The sequence below is a fragment of the Notolepis coatsorum genome, assembly GCF_963971535.1.
Source record: "Notolepis coatsorum genome assembly, chromosome: 6".
Classification (NCBI taxonomy): Eukaryota; Metazoa; Chordata; class Actinopteri; order Aulopiformes; family Paralepididae; genus Notolepis; species Notolepis coatsorum.
Genome location: NC_140170.1, coordinates 10,413,179 through 10,432,944, shown reverse-complemented (window position 1 = coordinate 10,432,944; position 19,766 = coordinate 10,413,179). Strand labels below are relative to the sequence as shown.

Here is a 19,766-nt window from a genome sequence, read left to right as displayed (position 1 = left end):
GGGATGGGGATTTGAAGTCGTATCAATATTTAGATTATTCGATTGAAAACATTTTGGTTAACCTGATATTGTTTGCCACATTGTCTTTTGCCTGAATGTCATTTTTAATATTTGAATAACCATCCCTAGTCTGCACTAGTCCAGAAGTAATAACCGCTGGCACCTGCTCACCTCCCTGCTCTACCCCGCCTCTCCTCCCCAGGACACCCTGGAAGCGCTGCTGTTCTCTGGGGACGGGAGTACATCGTGGCCGGCTCGGCCAGGCAGCATGCGCTCTACATCTGGAGAAGAGCATCGGTAACCTGGTCAAGATCCTGCATGGAACCAGAGGAGAACTGCTGCTGGACGTGGCTGTGAGGACACCTGCTCATCCTCCTCTTCCTCCTCCTACTCCTCCTACTCCTCTTCCTCATCTTCCTCCTCTTCCTCTTCCTGCTCTTCTTCACCCTACTCTTCATCCTCCTCTTCCTCTCATACTATTCATCCTCTTCTTCACACTCCTCTTCCTCCTCTTCCTCTTCCTTCTCCTACTCCTCTTCACACTCCTCTTCCTCATCTTCCTCCTCTTCCTTCTACTCCTCTCCTCTTCCTTCTCCTATTCACCCTCCTCTTCCTCATCTTCCTTCTCCTACTCCTCTTCATCCTCCTCTTCCTCATCTTCCTCCTCTTCCTTCTACTCCTCTTCCTCCTCTCACCCTCCTCTTCACTCTCCTCTTCCTGTTCCTCCTCCAACTTATTGCTTAGTGCTTATCTTTATTGCAAATTGCCTTTACATTTAATTAAAGGGTGGCATTAAAAGGTCTTGAATTTAACTTGCTGATAAATGTAGACACCCTGAATTCACAGACCCTAATTACTACCTGCTGCTCTCCTAATCATAACACAGGAACTCATAACAGCTTAATTGTCATTTAGTGGTTTGCCGCATGAAAGGGGGGGGGTTCTGATTATTCGAGCGTCGGTAGCGCATTCGCATTGAACACTAAAAACGGTTATCAGCCCGATCGGTATGAAAGCATTGCAGGATCAAGCTAAAATTGACGTCGAATCGCCCTTACCTTTGGCCGAAAGTAATCCAAAAGAATATTCCAATTTCTTGATCGCCATCTGGTCGATCCAATCCCCATTTGATCTACGTTATAAACGACCATAACATATGGATCAAGCATAATTGACGGGCTTCGATGTGACCGGCTGGACTGTGCCGCTTCCCGAGAACAATAGAATGAAATACATTTTCCACAGCAGAGGATACAGTGTTAGAAATGTAGCTTGATACCGCCGCCTGGTAGGATGTGGCCGGTACTGCACCTTCGGATTCCCAGTATGCATTTTCAGCCGACACACGGCACCCTGAGAATGAATCGGGTAGTAAAATCGGAAAAAAAATGAAAAACGATCCAGAAACGTGTTAACACGTGAATGGCACTCAACGGGTGGCCGTCAGAAACGTGTAAATCAGTGAATGGCATGTTAAATCTTGAACTCTGACCTTTGACCCCCAGTGGCATCCGGTGCGACCAATCATCGCCTCCATCTCCAGTGGAGTGGTGTCCATCTGGGCTCAGAACCAAGTGGTGAGTAATGGAACCAGACGCTAGTGGAGACCTGTCTCAAGCACAGCCCTCTTTTCATTATCCTGCCAATCACAGCTGTTGCTTTCCTCGGACTGACGTTGTGATTGGAGGATCAAGAAAAGAGGGCGGCGTTTGAGTTCATTGTATTATAAGATAACGGCATAAGAATGTCATATCACATTGTAATATGTCGTCTGTACACATAATCCTTTTTACATATCTGTAGATACTATATCATCTATATCTGTACATATCCCTTCCCTACTCTTACTAGTTACGCTGCTGGCCAGTATGACTTACTACCATAGTGTCTTTATACCTGTATCACTGTACATAATAATACTACAACTCTGTACATAATTCCGATTAGTACTCTTACTCAGTAGTACTAATTTATATATTTTATACACAGTTTAATCTCCTGTACATTGTATATTACTGTTGCACTTTACTGTTACATTTGCACTGGTTGGACGCCAAACTTATTTCCATTGTACTGTACTTGTGCTGAATGATGACAATACATTTGAATTAGGGATGTCCGATATTATCGGCCTACCGATATTGGCATTAAAGTGTGATATCGGTATCGGTTTTCTTTACATTTATTTAACCTTTATTTACCCAGGCAAGCAAGTAAGAATAAATTCTGGTTTTATTTATTGTCAAAAGTATGCATAATGTTGTGTTAATTCCACGACAAGAGATATGTAATGTTAATTACCTGAAATTATTCCGTTTTTGGGGGGGGGGGGGGGGGGGGGGGGTGGGGGGGGCTGCATATATCGGTATTGGTTGATATCGGTATCGGAAATTAAGAGTTGGACAATATCGGGTATATCGGTATCGGTAAACAAGCCAATATCGAACATCCCTAATTTGAATCTAATCTATTTGTACTGGAAAACTAAATACAGTCGAAAAAAACCGCCATACTACAACACTGGCATTGTAGATTATATAGCCCAATGAAGAAATATATCTGCATTTATTTATCCGTTTTTACATCCTGTAGGAAAACTGGAGTGCATTCGCCCCGGACTTCAAAGAGCTGGACGAGAACGTGGAGTACGAGGAGAGGGAGTCCGAGTTCGACATCGAGGACGAGGACAAGAGCGAACCGGAGCAGACGGGTAGATACCGGTGGTTTCTGTCAACGTGGTTTTAAAAACAACACTTCTTAAAAACCCTTTCACTGCCACACGACAGCCGGTTAACCCTTTCACTGTGACAATACAGAAGGTTAGCCCTTTACTATCACACAACCGACGGCGATGCTCCAGCTAATGATGCTAATGATGGAGCATCGCCGTCGGTTGTGTGATAGTAAAGGGTTAACTTCTGTTGTGTGGCCGTGAAAGGGTTAAACAAATATATATGTATTTGTATACATAAAACAAGACACACACGATACAATAACAAGACCTCACAATACCACAATAATGATAACAACAATGACATTAGCAATAACAAAAATAATAAACACAGAACATAACATAAAAAAATCTACTTATACTATTACAGACACCACAATAGACGCCACAAAAGACAATTCCTCTCATTTCATTTAGTCGTTTAGCTGAACGCCTTTATCCAAAGCGACTTACAAGTTCTGTAGGACAAGTCATCATGAAGGACAACTCTATCAGCTGAGTAACAATGTTCATCAACATGTTGAGTGCTACAGTGTAGGTTAGTTTATTAGGACAAGTGCATGACAGTAAGGTTAGTTAGGGTTAGATATTTTTCTTTTCATTTCAGATAATGGTTGAAGTGCGTCTTTAAAAAGTGCGTCTCTCTCCCACCCCCCGGACCCCCCAGGACCAACACCCCGACCCCGCTCCGCTGCTAGATTGTGGCCTTTACTCTCTCGGCCGCTGAGACCCAAAGTCCAAAACAACACTTCTTAACAATTCCTTTCCTTGTCGAATGAGAAGAATCCAGCGACTCTAAATAATAATGTTCTTTATTCATACAATTAAAAGCAACGCGGTAAAATATCTATATAAGGAGCGGCTGGGTAGCGCAGTGGACTAAGCACTCGCCTACCACCGCAGAGCCTCTGGGATCGAATCCAGCTGTCAGCGGTACCTCCGGCTTGGTCAGTCGTCCCTACTAACACAAATTCTCACTTTATATGTTGTGTCTGTCCACTATGTTTGTTAATTTGTCATCTCTCCCCCCCCCCCCCCCCCCCTTATGTAATGCGACCTTGGGTCCTCTGAAAGGCGCTATATAAAACGAAGTTATTATTATTATTATTATTATTATTATTATTATTATTATTATTATTATTATTATTATTATTAACATTTTGATCGCCATGGTTAAATTCATAATTTACCATCCCTAGCCAGCTCTATTTGTCTATGGAGAAGTTCCCCTTCTTTGCAGGGCTATAACTTTTTTAAATTATATTGCTAAATTGACATTATTATGGCCCATTCAATGTCCTATATGTATTGTTCAGGGTGTATCAATGTTATACTTTTTCATTCACATATTCATACTAAAATACGGTCTAAAGTATAAGTATGTTTTTATCGTTTTCTGCAGCTTTCTCCAGAACTTTATTTATAGCTCCAAATGCACTATATTGATGATCAAATACAGTTTGGTAGCGATCAGTGCCAGATGAAAAATTTCAACTGGAGGTACTTCTAGAACATTTATAATTCCGTGGGCAACGTTATACCATTCATCTAGTGTGGGTCATATGATCATCAGATCAGTTAGTATAGAAGACGTTAGAAAATAACGTTGAAACTCACCGTATCTTCCTCGCGCCGTTGGACGATCAGCTTGGAGTAGACAGTTTTCGATTATGGGATGTTGATCCTGATGAACCATTTCCAGGTTGTATAATACTATATACGTCCAAATAACGTTGTTTATTGAGTTAGGGCGAGCGATTGATTATCCAGTGTGTTGAGATAGAGTCCTGCTAATGATCGCGAGTGCCCGGACGATTTATGGATGAGCACTTCCTGTTTGACGAGTCACTTCCTGTTGGCGATCTGCCGATCGGCCACCAGATGGCGCTCTTGAACCGCTAGAGAGTTGAGTGGAGATCAGCAGTATATCTCAGGACCCCGGAGGAGAAATATGATTTCGATCACAGATTTTTGAAATATTGACATCAAAGACGAGTTACGGCGTCTTCGGCAGAATGAGCATGGCTAGGAATGACGTCTAAACACGTCATCTGCGATTAAAGTGTTAATTGGCAGTGTTTTAGCGGGTGGGAAGCCGGTGGGGTATGTATCCTGGTCGTTGTAAACTGCGACTCCTACTGGTCGGTCGGGGCGCCTGTTTGCGTGAATACTTTACCCAAGGCAGTTGTCCTTCCGCGTTCGGTTTGCGCGCCCTGATTGGCCTCTCAGCGCCCAATCGCGTTAGCCCTACTATCGCCTAACTACTTGCTCAATATACTACCATTTCACCGTGCATCAACACGACAAGACAGTTTGCATCACTTCCCACGGTTCTCGGCACTTATTCTACCAGTAGTGCGGTAGTTGTTGCCACGGGTCTTTGGGTGAATACTTCATTGGCGGGGAAGAAGAACACTGATAGCGGGGTGTGGACCGTCCCGCGAGCCGCAGACCACCGTCCCGCGAGCCCCAGAGGCTCCCCAGAGTCTGGGGCTCGCGGGGCGGTGGTCTGGGGCTCGCGGGATGGTGGTCTGGGGCTCGCGGGGCGGTGGTCTGGGGCTCGCGGGGCGGTGGTCTGGGGATCGTGGGACGGTCCACCTTCTGTATTGTCACAGTGAAAGGGTTAACCTTCTGTAGTGTGGCAGTGAAAGGGTTAACCCCCAGCTCCTGCCACGACCCAACATCACCCTCTGTAACCGTTTCTCTTAATTTGCTCCGCTGTGCTTCTCATGCATCTTCTATTCATAGTGGACCGACCTCATATCAGACCCTGCTGCAGAAGAGATTCACCAAGCTATTTAATATGATATATATTGTGTTGCGTGCACACAGTCCAGCCCCCCCCTCTCTCTCTCTCTCTCTCTCTCTCCGTGAGTCTTACTGGCTTCTACAGATAACCTCAGCCCCTGTGGGCAACGCTGGACAGTATTTATTCAGGGTTCGCACAAGGTCCTTGAAGTCCTTGAACGCTAAAAAAAAAAAAAAAATCAAGGCCTGGAATTCCTTGAAAACAGCCCATCTTTTAACAAGGTGCTTAACACTTTGACTGCCAGGGGGCGTCTTTAGACGTCTTTGCTGGCCATGCTAAAGTTGCCGGGGGACGCTGTACGTCGTCTTTATATCAATATTTCAAAAATCTGCGATCGGATTCATAATGTCCCTCCGCTGGCCTGAGATTCACCAGCAGGACCCACTGAGCTCTCTGGCGGTTCAGGAGCGCCATCTGGTGGCCGATCGGCGCAAGCGATTAACAGGAAGCGCACTAGAGGTTTTGCTAGACGTCCGTATTGCTTCCGGCCACTCGGTACATGTCCCGTGACTCTAGCTCGTCACTCTACATAGCGATCGATTGCCAATAACTCGATAAACAACATGATTTGGACGTATATACCATTATACAAGCTGGAGATGGACCGGGTAATAATATATCCCATAATGATAAAATTTCTACTCGACGATGATCGCCCAACGGCGCGCGGAGACTGGGGTGAGTTTCAGCGTGTAACGTTACCGTCTTCGATAATAACTGCTATTATCAACATTTGACCCACATTAGATGATTGGTATAACGCTGCCCACGGAATTATAAACGCCCCCTCGCCCATCCGGTCAACATCAGATGACATGTAGTAACTTCTAGAAGTACGTCTAGTTGGAATTTTTTATATCGCGCTGATTGCCATCAAACTGTATTTCATCATCAATATAATGCATTTGGGGCTATATATCACGTTCTGGAGAAAGCTGCAGAAAGAGATGAAAACATACTTATACATTAGACCATACTTTACTATGAATATGTGAATGAAAAAGTTTAACGTTGCTACACAATGAACAATACATATAGGACTTTGAATGGGCCCTAATAATGGCAATGTAGCAATAGAATTTAAAAAGTTATAGCCCTGCAAAGAAGGGGACTTTCTCCATAGACAAATAGCGCTGGCAATCTATGGTATATCATTAATTTAACCTTAGGCAACCAAAGTGTTAAAAGGTCCTTGAAATTCAAATCAAATGAAATTGAAATTGAACGTTTTGTTCATCCATGATAAAAAAAAAATCTGAATCGAAGACATTATTATTTTTTATTTATTTAAAGTCTAACTAATTGTCAGAATTGGTTAAACTTTTAAGCCATACATATTGGATAAGATGTTTTTCTTCTATAAAAAGAAACAACATTTAAAAGTGAATTGTATCCATTCAAATGCCCTTAAAATGACAAATAGTGCTTGGAAAAGTACTTCAAAGTCCGTGAATTTCATTTTGCAACGTCTGTGGGAGTTTATCTGTGTGTGTGTTGTCTCCCAGGAGCGGACGCCGCGGAGGACGAGGAGGTGGACGTGACCACGGTCGACCCCATCATCGCTTTCTGCAGCAGGTGAAGGACGACGCATTGCACTGACGTCCGTTTAACACATTCTGTGCCACGCCTCTTACGGGAAGAGCATAGCCTCATGCCACCCATTAAACCAATGTAGTCCGTCACCTTGTTTGTAGAGCTATAACTATATTCTATATTATAGCTATGGATACAATACTATAGTCATTTGACACTGGGTTTCTTCCGGTCAAGATGCAAAAAAATCAAAAAAAAATCCATCCATACGTTCCCGTGTTATACCGTGGTGAATATAAGTATGGTTTTAGAGCGGTCTAGTGTAATTCATGAAATGCTGAGTTATAGCCCTACACGTCGATTACATCGTAGACGCTAGCGTTTCTTCCCTGAACCCGCTATTGTTCCGGATTCAAATCTACATCATAGGTATTATGTTCCATCATGAATGCATGAAAGGGTCGTTTCTGATTATTTTATAGTCAGTAACGGCATTCGCATTGAACACTAAAAACCGTTATCAGCCCGATCGGTGTAAAGGCATTGCAGGATCAAGCTAGAATTGACGTCAAATCGCCCTTACCTGTGGCCGGGAGTAATCCAAAAAGAATATTCCAATTTCTTGATCGCCATCTGGTAGATCCAATGCCCATTTGCTCGACGGCATAATCGACCATAACATATGGATCGGGCATAGTTGACAGGCTTCAATGTAACCGGCAGAACTGTGCGCCTCGCCCGAGAAGGAAAATTTTTATCCGAGACCTAGAGCCATCCCACAGCCCAGGATACAATGTTAGAAATGGTGCTCGATACCGCCGCCTGGTAGGATGCGGCCGGTACTGCATCTTCGGATTCCCAGTATGCATTTTTCAGGCAACACACAGATCCCTGAGATTGAATAGGGTATTAAAATCGGAAAAACGACCCAGAAACGAGAATCTTCGTTTATGGCACTGAATGGTTGGGGCCCAGAAACGAGAATTCTCGTTTTTGGCAACCAAAGTGTTAACAAGGAAAACAACACAATATAGTGTTTTATTACTATTCACTCTGAAGAAGACACCGTTGTGTCGAAACGTCTGTGATTACCTTACCTTACCTAACCTAACCTTACCTTACCCTATCTTACCTTACCTTATCTTACCTTACCTTACCTAACCTAACCTTACCTTACCTTACCTTACCCTATATTACCTTACCGTATCTTACCTTACCGTACCTTACCTTACCTCTCCCCTCCTCTCCTCTCCTCACCTCACTTCACCTCTCCTCTCCCCTCCTCTCCTCACCTCTCCTCACTTCACCTCTCCTCTCCCCTCCTCTCCTCTCCTCTCCTCTCCTCTCCTCTCCTCTCCTCTCCTCTCCTCTCCTCACTTCACCTCTCCTCTCCCCTCCTCTCCTCTCCCCTCCTCTCCTCTCCACCTCTCCTCACCTCACCTCTCCTCCTCTCCACCTCACCTCTCCCTCCTCACCTCTCCCCTCCCCTCCTCTCCACCTCACCTCTCCCTCCTCACCTCACCTCTCCCCTCCCCTCCCCTCCTCTCCTCTCCACCGCTCCTCTCCCCACCTCACCTCTCCACCTCTCCCCTCCTCTCCTCTCCCTCTCCTCTCCTCTCCTCCTCTCCTCTCCTCTCCTCTCCTCTCCTCTCCTCTCCTCTCTCCCCTCCTCACCTCTCCTCTCCTCTCCTCCTCTCCTCTCCTCTCCTCTCCTCTCCTCTCCTCTCCTCTCCTCTCCTCTCTCCTCCCCTCCTCTCCTCTCCACCGCTCCTCTCCTCACCTCTCCCCTCCTCACCTCTTCTCCTCTCCTCTCCACCTCTCCTCTCCTCTCCTCTCCTCTCCTCTCCTCTCCTCTCCCCTCCTCTCCTCTCCCTCTCCTCTCCCTCTCCTCTCACCTCTCCTCTCCTCTCCTCTCCTCTCCTCTCCACCTCTCCTCTCCTCACCTCTCCTCACCTCCTCTCCTCACCTCTCCTCTCCTCTCCTCACTTCACCTCTCCCCTCCTCACCTCCTCTCCTCTCCTCACCTCTCCTCTCCTCTCCCCTCCTCACCTCCTCTCCTCACCTCTCCCCTCCTCTCCTCTTCACCGCTCCTCTCCTCTCCTCTCTCTCCTCACCTCACCTCTCCACCGCTCCTCTCCTCACCTCTCCACCTCTCCCCTCCTCTCCTCTCTCTCCTCTCCTCACCTCTCCACCGCTCCCCTCCTCTCCTCTCTCTCCTCTCCTCACCTCTCCACCGCTCCCCTCCTCTCCTCTCCTCTCCTCTCCTCTCCTCTCCTCTCCTCTCCTCTCCTCTCCTCTCTCTCCTCACCTCACCTCACCTCACCTCTCCTCTCCTCTCCTTTCCACCGCTCCTCTCCTCACCTCTCCTCCTCTCCACCTCTCCCCTCCTCTCCTCTCCCCTCCTCTCCTCTCCTCACCTCTTCTCCTCTCCTCTCCTCTCCTCCTCTCCACCTCTCCCTTCCTCACCTCTCCCCTCTTCTCCTCTCCTCTCCTCCTCTCCACCGCTCCTCACCTCTCCTCCTCTCCACCTCTCCCCTCCTCTCCTCTCCTCACCTCTCCTCCTCTCCTCTCCTCCTCTCCACCTCTCCCTTCCTCACCTCTCCCCTCTTCTCCTCTCCTCTCCTCCTCTCCACCTCTCCCCTCCTCACCTCACCTCACCTCTCCTCTCCCCTCCTCACCTCCTCCCCCCCCCCCCCTCAGCGATGAGGAGCTGGAGGACTACAAGGCGCTGCTCTACCTGCCCATCGCCCCCGAGGTGGAGGACCCCGAGGAGAACCCCTTCGGCCCCCCGCCGGACGCCGCCGCCCAGCCCGCCGCCCCGGAGGAGGCCTCTGGGGACAAGAAGCAGCGGCAGCCCTCATCCGAGGGAGGGCCGGCCAAGAAGAAGACGCGCACTACCACCATCGAGCTGCAGGGGGTGCCGAGCGACGGTGAGGCTCAACGTGCCAGTCACTGTAGTCGTCGTTGTTGTTAGCGTACATGTTGTGTTCATTTTAGGGCTGACCTTTGACCTCGGCTAGTCGACTAATCAATCGAAAGGAGCCATAGTCGACTGCCAACCTCTAGCAACCTATGTAGCTAATATGGATAGCATTTTGAATAGCATCAATGCTAGCTGGCTGGCTACAGCTTTATTTACTAAATTATAGGGCTGTCCCCGACTAAGGATTTGGATGGTCGACTATGATTGGCCAAAATTTGCCGTTAGTGGACTATTTTTTTTTTAACATTTTTTATCATTCCGTTTGGGCTGTGGGGGGTGCTTAATGTCTGAAGGAGTCGACGGAAGGCTTCTTGTCCTCTGCAAAAGCATGCAATTGGTCCACTGATGCATACATCTTGATATTTGTCTAGTCTAGTGTGTTCATTAGATGGGTGAAATCCTCTTTCAGTGCCTCTGTGCCTGTTTTCTTAGGCAGTTAGCCTCTGGTATGCGTGCCATTAGCGTTAGCCACGCTTCTAGGCCTCCTTTCTTTTGGAAAGAATGATAAAAATAAATTATTTTTTATTTTTTAATTTTTTTGTATTCGACTAAGAGGTTGGCTAGTCGACTACGGCTCCTTTCGACCATTTAGTCGACTAATCGACTAATAGGGGTCAGCCCTACTAAATTATGGAGGCTTTTTAATCGTCAAGGTAAGAGAGGATTTGTCATGATCAACTGAAGGGGTATGCTATGCGCCTTCAGCCGTCTTCAGAATTGCGCACTCTGGAAGCTGGTATCAAAAAGTACCGTCTTCAGGCCGCCAGGACGTGTGGCAGAACGGTGGAGACGGTCAAATACTTTGCCTAAAACGACCAATCAATAGGCCTGCCACGATAACACATTTTGCTGGGCGATTAATTGCCCCCGAAAATATCGCGATAAGCGATATTATTGCGACCGGTTAGAGAATTTTTTTTGAGACATTTATTTCCCAAAACTTTTATTTTGAAGCCCACCGCTCCGTCTTTTCCGGTTTTAGACTTTTATTTTGAAGCCCACCGACCGGACCGGAAGTATTGTTGTGATTATCCTAAGCAGAACATATGAGCCGACAACTTGTCTCGTCCGGTTGTTTTTGAGCTAATAACAAATGTTGAGATTGTTGGTGAACAACTAACTTTAGGTTAGTTTTAACGTTAGCTACTAACGTTAGATGCAGCTACTACAGGCAATCAACGATGAGGAGGAAGCGTCAAAGCAGTATATAATAGAATAGCTGTGGTGCGTAAGCACTGCAGCACGACTCGAAACTACCGGAGTGTTATAATAAATTAATTCATGTTTAACTTGTCCCCGTGTCCAGTCCTTTGACTAGCCCCACCCGTTCATTGTAAACAATGATGCATGTAATTGTATTAACGTTATTCTGTGTTGTACTTGTAGCTATGCTATACGTTGTATTTCGTTTGTTAGCTATTTAGCTAATGTTGTTAGCATGGAATGAGAATCAACGCTCTATCTTTCATCTTTATTTAGCAGTCCAGTTTCTCCGGGCAGTAGCGAGTAACTACTTGGGTCTAAAAATAGCTAACGTTACACTACAAATAATGCTACTTGGTTAAAAGGAGCAACACTATTGAGAAATGTAGTTAAGCTGTGGCGTTGCCCCACGGAGCTCCCGTGCTGTACTCTAGTAACGTCAGCGGCCCGCCTCCCAACACGGACAGTGACTGACAAGCGGCACTGGTTCCGCCTCATTAAAACAAACGCGCAAATAGCAATTAATCGCGCCCGTCAAAATCATTGCATTCATTTGAATTATCGCAGCAATTAATCGATTTATTGCTTATCGCGGCAGGCCTAACGACCAAAATCGTTTTAGTGTGGACATTCGACTAGCAACCTAGTCGAATGCAAAAAAAAATATATATATAATAATAATATATTATATATATATTTTTTTATCATTCTTTCCAAAAGCAAAGAGGCCTATAAGCGTGGCTAATGCTAATGGAGCACATACCAGCGAGGCTAACTGCCTAACAAAACAGGCACAGAGGCACTGAAAGAGGATTTCACCCATCTAATGAACACACTAGACTAGACAAATATCAAGATGTATCCATCAGTGGACCAATTGCATGCTTTCGCAGAGGACAAGGAGCCTTCAGTCGACTCCTTCAGACATTAAGTACCCCCCACAGCCCAAATGGAATGATCCCCCCCAAGAATTATTTTAAAATAATTTTATAATATATATATATATATATATATATATATATATATATTTTTTTTTTTTTGCATTCGACTATTGCCAAATTTTGGCCAAACAAAGTCGACTATACAAATCCTTAGTCGGGGACAGGCCTAGTTAATTTATGTATGAATGTTTAAAAAACTATTAGAGTGTCCATGTTGTGCACATTTGCATATGGCAATATGTGCACACGAACACAATCTGGCCAACTGTTGTGAAGGGGTTTTTCTTCACCAGCGAAAGACTTCTTCACCACAGTTGTTTTCCGTGATCTCCCGGGTCTTTTGGTGTTGCTGAGCTCAACAGTGCGTTCTTTCTTTTTAAGAATGTACCAAACAGGCGTCGCGGCACGGCAGACCCGGGTTCGATTCCCGGACCCGGCGTTCTTTGCCGAATGTCTTCCCATTCGTCCTCTCTCTCTCTCTCTACCGGACTGCCCGGTAGTAAAAACCAATAAAAAATCTACCAAAACATAATAATAATAAAATAAAATAAATGTACCAAACAGTTGATTTGGCCCCACACCTAATGTTTTTTGCTATCTCTCTGGTGGGTTTGTTTAGATTATAGTCATTAGTTGCAGCCCTAGTTCAGCCTAATGATGGCTTGGCTTCACTGATAGTGAAACTCTTCGGACCTCATATTGAGAGTTGACAGCAACAGATCCCAAATGGAAATGGAAATACCACACTTTTAAATTGACTCTAGGCCTTTTATCTGCTCCTTGTAAATGAAATAATGAGGGAATAACACACACCTGGCCACGGAACGGCTGAACAGCCAGTTAACCTGACTCATAACCCCTTATACTTTCTCTCTCTCTCTCTCTCTCTCTCTCGCTCTCTCTCTCTCGCTCTCTCTCTCTCGCTCTCTCTCGGTCTCTCTCTCTCTCTCTGTCTCTGTCTCTCTCTTTCTCTCTCAAAACACTATACCCCCTCTCTCTCTCTCAACACTATAACCCCCTCTCTATCTCTCTCTATCTCAACACTCTATATACCCCCCTCTCTCTATCTCTATCTCTCTCTGTAACTGAGGGGTACAATTCCCTGACTGTATTGAGAGTATGGTATTATTAAACCACTACTTGGTTATGTACTTTAATTACTGGCCATACAGTACATAGATATATCTGGTGAACACCCACACAAGAATACGGCAATGACACATAAAGTTCTAGTTAGAGGGATTTATTATTATTAGAGCAAGCAACGGTAGGTTACAGATTGAGAATTATACTTGCGCTTGTAAGGCGAAGAACACTTAAAGTAAGTCAAGAGCGTAAGTCCATGAGAATAGTAAGATGGGTATAACTGACGCCACCTGTAGCATAGCAATTACATAAGGCACACTAGTAATCAGCTGGAGACACTGGGGGGTTCCCTCCGGTTGTAAGCCGGCAGGGTAGAGGAATGTTCGGGTGCAAAGTCTGGGTCAACGAGGAATAAAGAAGCTCCAGCTACGGGAGTCGGTACATGTACTCCCCTCGATCGGCAGACAAAGCAACAGCTATAATCCAAGTATGCTCGACAGCATGGATGAAAGCTAGCCAGCCTCTGGTCCTAGAGGTGGGCTCGAGGGTGCTCCTCACAGGGGTAGATCCCACACGACAGTGGGGTAGACGGTTCTCTGCTCCAGCAGCCACAGTACCAAAGCAATATAATCCAGCCAGAAAAGGCTCTGCATTCGCCGGTGTAGGTTCTCCGGTGTACTATCCTTCACATTAAACTAGGTTGAACTCGACGTTACTTCACTAAACTATGACACTTTACTATCCTATTCGCACATGTTCTAAGTGCTCTATTTAGACGCAAAGTTGCTCACTTCACTTGGTCGTTGACTCGTGGTGAAGGCTTTACTGGTAATGAACGAACGATGAACTGAATGAACTGCTGCTGTTTCCACCTGCGCCGTATTTATACGTAAGGTGAATTATCTAGTGCCAACCTCAGTTCTGTCTCGTATTACTGCGCAAACCTGGACATGTTGAGACATGCCTTGGCGTTGTCTTTGAACTTGCCATTGGGGGTATGGTCGTTGGCGCCTAGGGGTTCGCTGTCCAATAGGAGAGCGAATACCACTCTGGTCCGTACACAGGCAAAGGGACATTCCGTGTATATATACAAATAATATACAAGGGATATCAAACGATATACAAATATTATACAAGGGATATCAAGCAATAAATATATATATTCGGTTTAATCTGACCCTTTGTAACACTCTCTCTCAACACTATACCCCCTCTCTCTATCTCTCTCTATCTCAACACTCTATATACCCCCCTCTCTCTATCTCTATCTCTCTCTCTCAACACCCTATACCCCCTCTCTCTCTCTCTCTCTCCATCAGAGGTGCACCCCTTGCTGGGCGTAAAGGGTGATGGCAAGTCCAAAAAGAAGGCAGGGGGTCGTCCCAAAGGCAAAGGTAAAGACAAAGACTCCCCCTTCCGGCCCAAGCCCTTCCGGGGCGACCGGCCCTCCTACCCCCTGGAGGCCCTGGGCAGCACTGGGATGGGAGGAGGAGGAGGAGGAGGAGGAGGAGGAGGAGGAGGAGGAGGGATGAAGGGGAGAACGGAGGGGGGCCCAGCCACAGGTAAGGATGCCACCGCCCCAAGCCGGGCCAGTCCGGAGCTGCGCTAAACGATCCCGCTAGCTTGCTAGCTCTGACTGATGCTTAAAGCAAGCCCGGAGGCGTCTATGCTTTTACCAAACGGTTTGTGTTTCCGCGTTCCCGTTTTGCGCTCTGATTGGCCACGCACGTTTCTGGTCATGTGACATGTGCGCCCAATCGCATGACGAGCAGTGTCTTAGCCCATTTCCGCGTCGAACAGCCTGCAAACGACCTAACGCCTAGTTTATCACTGGTTAAAGGGGAACTCCAACATTTTGGGAAATTCGCTTATTTAACATCTTCCCTGGAGTTAGACAAGAAGATACATACCTTTTTTGTCTCTGTGCGTGCATTTTAGCTTTGGGAATAGACGCTCCGTTAGCATAGCTTAGCTTCATCACTGGAAGTGAGGCAGGACAGTAGCCTTACAGTGCCTTACAGTGTATTGCAAGGTCTGACATTGACCAAACTTGATATGCATGACATTGGTGGGCTCTAGGTCAACTCCTGAAAAGGGGGTCAATGTCAGACTTTGCAATCAAAAGTTAGGGTGCTAATAACCCTTGCCATAATTTCAGTGCGCCCCCTAACTTTTGATTGCAAGGTCTGACATTGACCCCCTTTTCAGGAGTTGACCTAGAGCCCACCAAGGTCATGCATATCAAATTTGGTCAATGTCAGACCTTGCAATACACTGTAAGGCACTGTAAGGCTACTGTCCTGCCTCACTTCCAGTGATGAAGCTAAGCTATGCTAACGGAGCGTCTATTCCCAAAGCTAAAATGCACGCACAGAGACAAAAAAGGTATGTATCTTCTTGTCTAACTCCAGGGAAGATGTTAAATAAGCTAATTTCCCAAAATGTTGGAGTTCCCCTTTAAGCTTAGGCGACTCTTTCGAAGTTAGTTAAGGTTAGAGTTTGGAATCAGGGCTGGTGGTCTATCGCCCTGCTCTAAGACAAACTCTAACCTTAACCAACTTCGAAAGAGCGCCTAAGCTTAACCGTCCAAAGAACTTGCCGTCACACGATTGGGCGCACATGTCACATGACCAGAAACGTCAGTGGCCAATCAGATTCGCAAAACGCACGAACCGTTTGATAAAAGTAATGAGGCAGCCCGGAGCTGCGCTAAACGATCCCGCTAGCTTGCTAGCTCTGACTGATGCTTAAAGCAAGTCCGGAGGTGCGCTAAACGATCCCGCTAGCTTGCTAGCTCTGACTGATGCTTAAAGCAAGCCCGGAGCTGCGCTAAACGATCCCGCTAGCTTGATAGCTCTGACGCTGAACGATCCCGCTAGCTTGCTAGTTCTGACTGATGCTTAAAGCAAGTCCGGAGGTGCGCTAAACGATCCCGCTAGCTTGCTAGCTCTGACGCTAAACGATCCCGCTAGCTTGCTAGCTCTGACTGATGCTTAAAGCAGCTCCACTCCAAACATCCACTCACACTGACCTCAGCACACTGACAGACCACCCTCCTAGTTTAGTTTACTCAGTTTATTTGATCAGGGACAGTGCATATCAATCAACAGTTATACAATTATAAATTAATACTGTAATTAAATAAACAACTGTAAATATGCCAACATTAGCAGGGTTGCTTAGTTTTCAGTTGTAGTCCCTGGGCTAGATGTTTAAGCCAGAAAATAAACAGAAAAATAGAGGGACATTAAAGCTAATATAAAAACAGTTTAAAACATATTCTGTACATTCACTCACTAGGCATTCGTGCATCTATAAAAGAAATTAAAAAAAAAACAGTGTACAGGGACAAATCAAAGCCCTTACATGTATAAGCACCGTATAGGCAGGCACACATTATACATAATCATAAATCACATAACCACATAATCACAATCAGGACAGTCAGGCTAGTGGGCGAGCATACGGGGGCTGGGCAGCTGGTCTGTACTAGTGGTCTGCAAGGGCCTTAAAATGAAGCCCGTGCCCTGCCCGAGCCCGTGAACTTTAGGCCCTGCCCGAAAATAAGCCCGACTGTAAATAATATTTTAAGCCCTAGCCTGTGTGAAAACCCGAAAAAAAAAATATTATTATTATTATTATTATTAAAATATATATTTTTTTTGTATTTGTTTTAAATATTCTAAACACGGTTTTATATGAACTTAATAAATAAACAAAAACGAAAATGTTCAATAGGTCTACGTAAATAACAGATAGTGAAAACTAAAGAAACATTCATTATATAGCCACATATTAAATTTTTGTTTTTGTTTTAAATATTCTAAACACTGTTTATATATTAACTAAATTTTTATTTTAGTTTATTAACACTGTTTAATATTAAACAAAAACGAAAATGTCCAATAGGTCTAACTAAATAACACATATCACGCTGAAAAATAACAACCATTCTATAGCCTTTTTCGCTAATTCTATTTCCCAGCGCTCGCGTTGACTCACACAGCAGCCTCGTAAAACGTATTTGAAGGCTATATGGAATCTTCTTTGACACACACGCACGACACAATAGCCTACTCAGTCACTATACAAACAAACGGAAAACAGAAATGAGATTTCGAGCAGAGCAACATTTATTATATAATGAAAGCGCAACAGAACAGGCCAGCAGCGACCCCACACACCAGCAAATAATAATAATCAAACTCACCACTTCGCTGTGTTGATGTCAGCAACGCGTTGAACAACGTTAACAAAACTTCGCCAACCGGCTACATACATCCAAGAACAAATTAAAACGTTCGCCAACTGGCTATATTCCAACGTCAACCTATGCCACTTCGGTCTGGTTAATTTGTTCATCATCCACCTGAGCCGCGCGCTCCCCTCGAGTTATCCCTCCAGGCTGCGGAGGGAGACATCCAAATGTTTCCAAAAATGCAACTTTCCCTTGACTATTTTATCTGTTAACTTATACATCTTGACTCCTCAGACACGAGGCTTTCACTCTCTGATGACAGCACTATGTTACGCGAAAATGAAACAGAAGCGTAAGGTTCTCCTATAACCCTAGTTATATGAGTATAGCGAGCAAAAAAAAGAAAAAAAAAGACGCAATAAAAAAAATATATATATATTTTTAAAGAGGGCACTGCCCGGCCCGGCCGAGCCCGAATTATTTATTTAAAAACAAAGCCCTACCCAGCCCGAACCTGTTGGGTCGGGTAGGGCCCCGCCGGGCTTGGGCAAGGTTGCAGTGCACTAGTCTGTACCTAGTAGTACCCTGACAGACCACCAGGGCTGCGCGATTCCTGCTAAAATGTGAATCACGATTTTTCTCCCTAAGAATTGAGATCACGATTCTCTCACACGATTCTTATTTTTTCCAATAAAATCATTTATTGCACTCTTTCTTAAAAAGACAACATAACTATATTATATCAAAGTGCTCAACTTAAACATAACTTATATGAAAGTGCTTGACTTAAACTTAAAAGTCTCTTGTAACATACAAAATAACTCTAGTCAGAATAGTCATCATTTAAAAAAGTTAAGTAAAAAGTAAAACAAATATATATATTTATATATTTCTTTTTAACAATCAGAACCTTGTAGAAACCAGAGAGAGCCGTCTGTCTGTCCTTGTCTCCTCTGTCCTCGTGTCCTCTGTCCCTCTAACTCTACTTCTAATGTCCTCCTACAGGGAGCCTGGTCTCTCAGTCCTACAAGCAGCACGACATAGGGGGACAGATGGACTGATCGCTAGCGCCCCCCTGTGGCCCTGGAGGATATGAAATGTCTCTTGTCGTCGTCTTAAACCCCTCTCCGCCTCGAGACTTTTTGCCGTGGCGTTGTACACCACCGCTCCCCTCAGAAGACCCGTCGTGACCTCGTGACCCTGTCAGCTTTCGGCCTGTGGACTGTCTGTCCGTGTGGGGGGGGGGGTTCCCCCTCCTAGTCGTCATGGATACCCAAGCCCCACCCTCAGCCCCACCCTCAACCCCACCCCTATTCCAAACAGAAACTGAGAACTGATGATGATGATGATCATGTTTCCGACTGGACGCGTTACAAAATGGCTCGTTTTCCACTTTTCTGATGAGTATCGTGAGCAAGTCGAGGGAGGAAGTGAAGCATCGAGTTTAGTATAGAATCACTTCTCTCTCTCTCTCTCTGCCACTCTGTCTTTCCTGTGTCTCCTGTAGGATGTGTGTATAATGGAGTAAAAAAGATGGCCCCTGCTCCAGTGTGCTTTTAAAACACTGTTTTATGGGGACCTATGTTGTCTCTTTTTGTTGTATACTTTTTTTTATATATATATACATATTAAACCATTCTCATGTTTTTGGTGGATGGGCCCACAGTGTGGTGGTTTTGTGTGTGTGTGTAAAATGTAACTGTCGGAAATTGGTTTTAAGCCATACATATTGGATCAGATTATTTTTTTCTCTAAAAAAACTGCATTTAACCCTTTCACTGCCACATGACAGCCGTTTAACCCTTTCACTGTGACAATACAGAAGGTTAGCCCTTTACTATCACACAACCGACGGCGATGCTCCATCATTAGCATCATTAGCTCCGCAAATGTAAATCTGTCGTGTGACAGTGAAAGGGTTAAAAGGGAATTGTATCCTTTTAAATGCCCTTTTAAAATGAAAAATAGTGCTTAGGAAAGTGCTTGAAAGTTCTTGAATTTCATTTTGCAATGTCTGTGTGTATGTGTGCTTGGATTTAGCTGCATCTCCTGTGAGAAACGATAATAATAATAATAATAATAATAATACGTTTTATTTATATTGTACTTTACATTTGGCATTTGTACTCCTGTGAAGCACTTTGAGCTGCAATTCTTGTATGAAAGGTTCTATACAAATAGTTTATTATTATTATCTCAAAAGTGCTACAGGTTAAAAACAACATTTAATGCAACAGGTGAAACAAAAAGATTCATATCAGGATCTAAAAAGGGATCTAAAT

At 45.0% G+C, this 19,766-nt stretch overlaps 1 protein-coding gene across 1 annotated transcript in view; it reads left to right on the top strand.

Moving 5' to 3' along the window:
• rbbp5 (retinoblastoma binding protein 5) overlaps positions 1 to 19,137 on the top strand; it is a 37,488-nt gene extending 18,351 nt beyond the window's left edge. The window contains 9 exon segments of the mRNA XM_084317194.1: positions 203 to 238; positions 240 to 282; positions 288 to 353; positions 1,506 to 1,577; positions 2,593 to 2,710; positions 7,046 to 7,115; positions 9,774 to 10,003; positions 14,606 to 14,848; positions 18,490 to 19,137. Of these exon segments, the coding sequence (XP_084173320.1) occupies positions 203 to 238; positions 240 to 282; positions 288 to 353; positions 1,506 to 1,577; positions 2,593 to 2,710; positions 7,046 to 7,115; positions 9,774 to 10,003; positions 14,606 to 14,848; positions 18,490 to 18,545 (934 nt within the window). The 3' untranslated portion in view covers positions 18,546 to 19,137.
• The last annotated feature ends 629 nt before the right edge of the window (positions 19,138 to 19,766 follow it).